Source organism: Eimeria tenella, genomic scaffold, assembly GCF_000499545.2.
Source record: "Eimeria tenella Houghton genomic scaffold, Eth_scaff1422, whole genome shotgun sequence".
Taxonomy (NCBI): Eukaryota; Apicomplexa; class Conoidasida; order Eucoccidiorida; family Eimeriidae; genus Eimeria; species Eimeria tenella.
The window spans coordinates 1-2936 of record NW_013543887.1 but is presented as its reverse complement, the minus strand read 5'-3'; the positions used below and the strand labels follow the sequence as shown (position 1 = coordinate 2936).

Here is a 2936-nt window from a genome sequence, read left to right as displayed (position 1 = left end):
CCCCGGGGGCCCCCGTAGTTGGCTTCCATCTCTGGCAGGGTACTAAAGGTGTACCCTCTGGCAGCAAAATGGGGCGAGGGTTTAGGAGTTTAGGGTTTGTGATTGAGGTGTACAGACAGAGGGGGAGACACAAAGAAGGAGACAAATGAAAATAAAAAGAAGACAAGAGGCGGGAGCGCCGCGACGCGCGCCTGAAAACACAAACCCTAAACCCTAAACCCTAAACCCTAAACCCCAAACCCTAGATGCCCCCGCGCTCCAAACCCTAAACCCTAAACGTTGTGAAGAATAAACGCTTGGCGTCAAGGCCCAAAGCGCCGCGTCGAGAGACGGCGCGAGGCCCGGGGCTTAGGGTTTAGGGTTTAGGGTTTGGGGTCTAGGGTTTAGGGTTTAGGGTTTACTCAATGCTGGGCTGCACGTTTGAAAGCAGCAAATAGCAAGCGTCTTCACTTGCGTCGCTTCCCAAGGCATCGGACCAAAAGAGAGACATGTCGAAACTGCCCTCTGCAAGCAAAGCCTAAACCCTAAACCCTAAACCCTAAACCCTAAACCCTAAACCCTAAACCCTAAACCCTAGACTCTAAACTAAGGGGAGGAGAATGTAACGCTTTCACGGCGTTGGCAAAAGCAAACCGTGTCAGCGCAGGACGCAGGGGTTTCGTCAAGCCCAAGGGTTTGCGTGGAGGGTAGGGTTTAGGGTTTAGGGTTTAGGGTTTGTCTGGCCTTCGTGCTCCAGAGGAAACAGAAGCAACTCTGTCTTCTGCGACTTTAAATCAAGAACTCGCTGAATGCATGCACTTCTCTCTAGCTCCGCTTCCTCTTTGCTGCTGCTGCTGCTGCTGCTGTTGCTGCTGCTGCTGCTGCAGGGGTCTGGGTAGCCTGTGAAGAGGTAAACCCGCTGCTGCTGCTGCTGCCGCTTCTTTTGCTGCTGAGTGCTTGACAGCAGAGAGCTCAAAGACCACCACAAGTCTGAGGCCGCAAACCCTAAACCCTAAACCCTAAACCCTAAACCCTAGGCACAAACCCTAAACCGTAAATCCCTAAACCCTCAACACTGCGCCCTAAACCCTGCACTAGGCCCTCCAGCTTTACTCATAAGCTCGCACAGAACACACCCCCTCCCCCCCACCCCAAACCCTAAACCCTAAACCCTAAACCCTAAACCCTCGCCTGAAAAGGCAGGCCTTTCTGGGGGCTGCGCAAACACTTCCGCGAACTCCGAGGGTTTTAAATCCGCCAACTTTCTGAGCTGCTGAATTGTTTTAATATTTATTTCTTGAAGGCCCACTGCCACACACACGCCGGGGGTCAGCAGCGGCCCCGCGCTGCTGCTGCTGCTGCTGCTGCTGCTGCTGCTGCTGCTGCAGGCGTTGAATAGCACCAGGCCGAACCACACCGAGTCGCTGCTGCACAAGTGCGAGCGGACGAAAGATGCAGCAGCCCGCATCAACTCCTGCACGCACCCACAAACCCTAAACCCTAAACCCTAAACCCTAAACCCTAAACCCTAAACCCCAAACCCTAAACCCTACAATCCAAACCCTGGGCCCGGAGATTGCAACAGCAAAGCTCCAGTAGCCCAAAACCCAAAACCCAACCCTCTGGATGGCATGTCTCAGCCAACATCCCCAAGCCCCAAACCCTAGACCCTAAACCCTAAACCCTAAACCCTACCCTCCAGAAGCAAGAGCTCTCCTCCTCGCTGCTGCACTCAGGGGGGCCCCCCGGGGGCCCCTCTACATTAGGGTTTGCTTCTTGAAATAAAAGGGACTTTTCAGCATCAACAACCCAAATATATATTTGTCTTAAGGGGCCCCCAACACGGGGGCCCCCCCCAGTGGGGCCCCCCTCTGGGGGGCCCCCCTCGAGGGGCCCCCCTAGGGGCCCTAGGTGGTCCTCTGCAAAGCCAAGGCCCTCTTCTAATCCATCTGCAGCAGCAGCAGCAGCAACGACAGGAGCAACATCAAAGAGAGCGGCTGCAGCAGCAGCAGCAGCACTAAGGGCAGCAACAGTAGCAGGAGAACAGCAACGACAGCAGCAGCAGCAGCAGCAACAACAGCAGCAGCAGCAGCAGCAGCAACACCAGCAACAGAAGCAAGAGCGGCAAAAGCAACAGCAGCAGCAGCAGTAGCCACGATAGCAGCAGCAGCAACAGCAATAAAAGCAGCAGCAGCAGCTGCTGCTGCTACTAGGGGCCCCGAACTTGTGAAGTCCGCGGTGCAGTGTGTACAGCGCTTTGGGTTCACCAGTTCAGGGTTTAGGGTTTAGGGCTTAGGGTTTAGGGTTTAGGGTTTAGGGTTTAGGGTTTCGGGTTTAGGGTTTGAGGTGTACATACACCTCACCTTCTCCCTCGGAGTCGAAGCCAAAAATTTCTTCGCGTTGGCCCTCAAAGCCAAAACAAGCCAAGGGGGAAAAGGTCCCCATTCTAAACCCTAAACCCTAAACCCCGAACCCTAAACCGTAAACCCTAAACCCTTTTTTTTGATGATGAACTGTTCTTTGTGAAGAGGGTTTCGGCTGCAGGGCCGGGGGCCCCCGTCAGGGGCCCCCCTGGCGAACTGTTTGCTAGCCTTGAACACTACACACCAAACCCTAAACCCTAAACCCTCAACCCTCAACCCTAGAGCCGAATTTTGACATTTTTGAGTCAATTAAAAGCTAGCGGAGGCTTCTGCTGCTGCAGCAAACCCTCTTTTATTCCCTGGGGGCCCCCGGGGGCCCTTTTGCTGCTTGGGGGCCCAGGGGGCCCCTCTAACTCCAAAAGAAATATATTTCTGAGACCCTTTTTCTTTACTTTTAGAGTTTAGGCCCAACAGGGTACTGTACTCACCCCAGGGACCCCAGAAACTTCTGCCTGGGGGCCCCCCGGGGGCCCCCCACGGACCCTCTGAGGGCCCCCAAGGGGCCCCAGGGCAAGCCAAGGGGCCCCCAGGGGG

At 55.2% G+C, this 2936-nt stretch overlaps 1 protein-coding gene across 1 annotated transcript; it reads right to left on the bottom strand.

Moving 5' to 3' along the window:
- Positions 1-397: 397 nt before the first annotated feature.
- ETH_00000770 (ATP-dependent DNA helicase II, 70 kDa subunit, putative) lies at positions 398-2424 on the bottom strand (the record flags this gene model as incomplete). The annotated part of the gene is made up of 5 exons (XM_013379104.1): positions 398-504; positions 724-969; positions 1171-1453; positions 1675-1928; positions 2343-2424. 5 exons carry the CDS (start codon positions 2422-2424, stop codon positions 398-400), a joined length of 972 nt encoding a protein of 323 aa, XP_013234558.1.
- Positions 2425-2936: the final 512 nt, after the last annotated feature.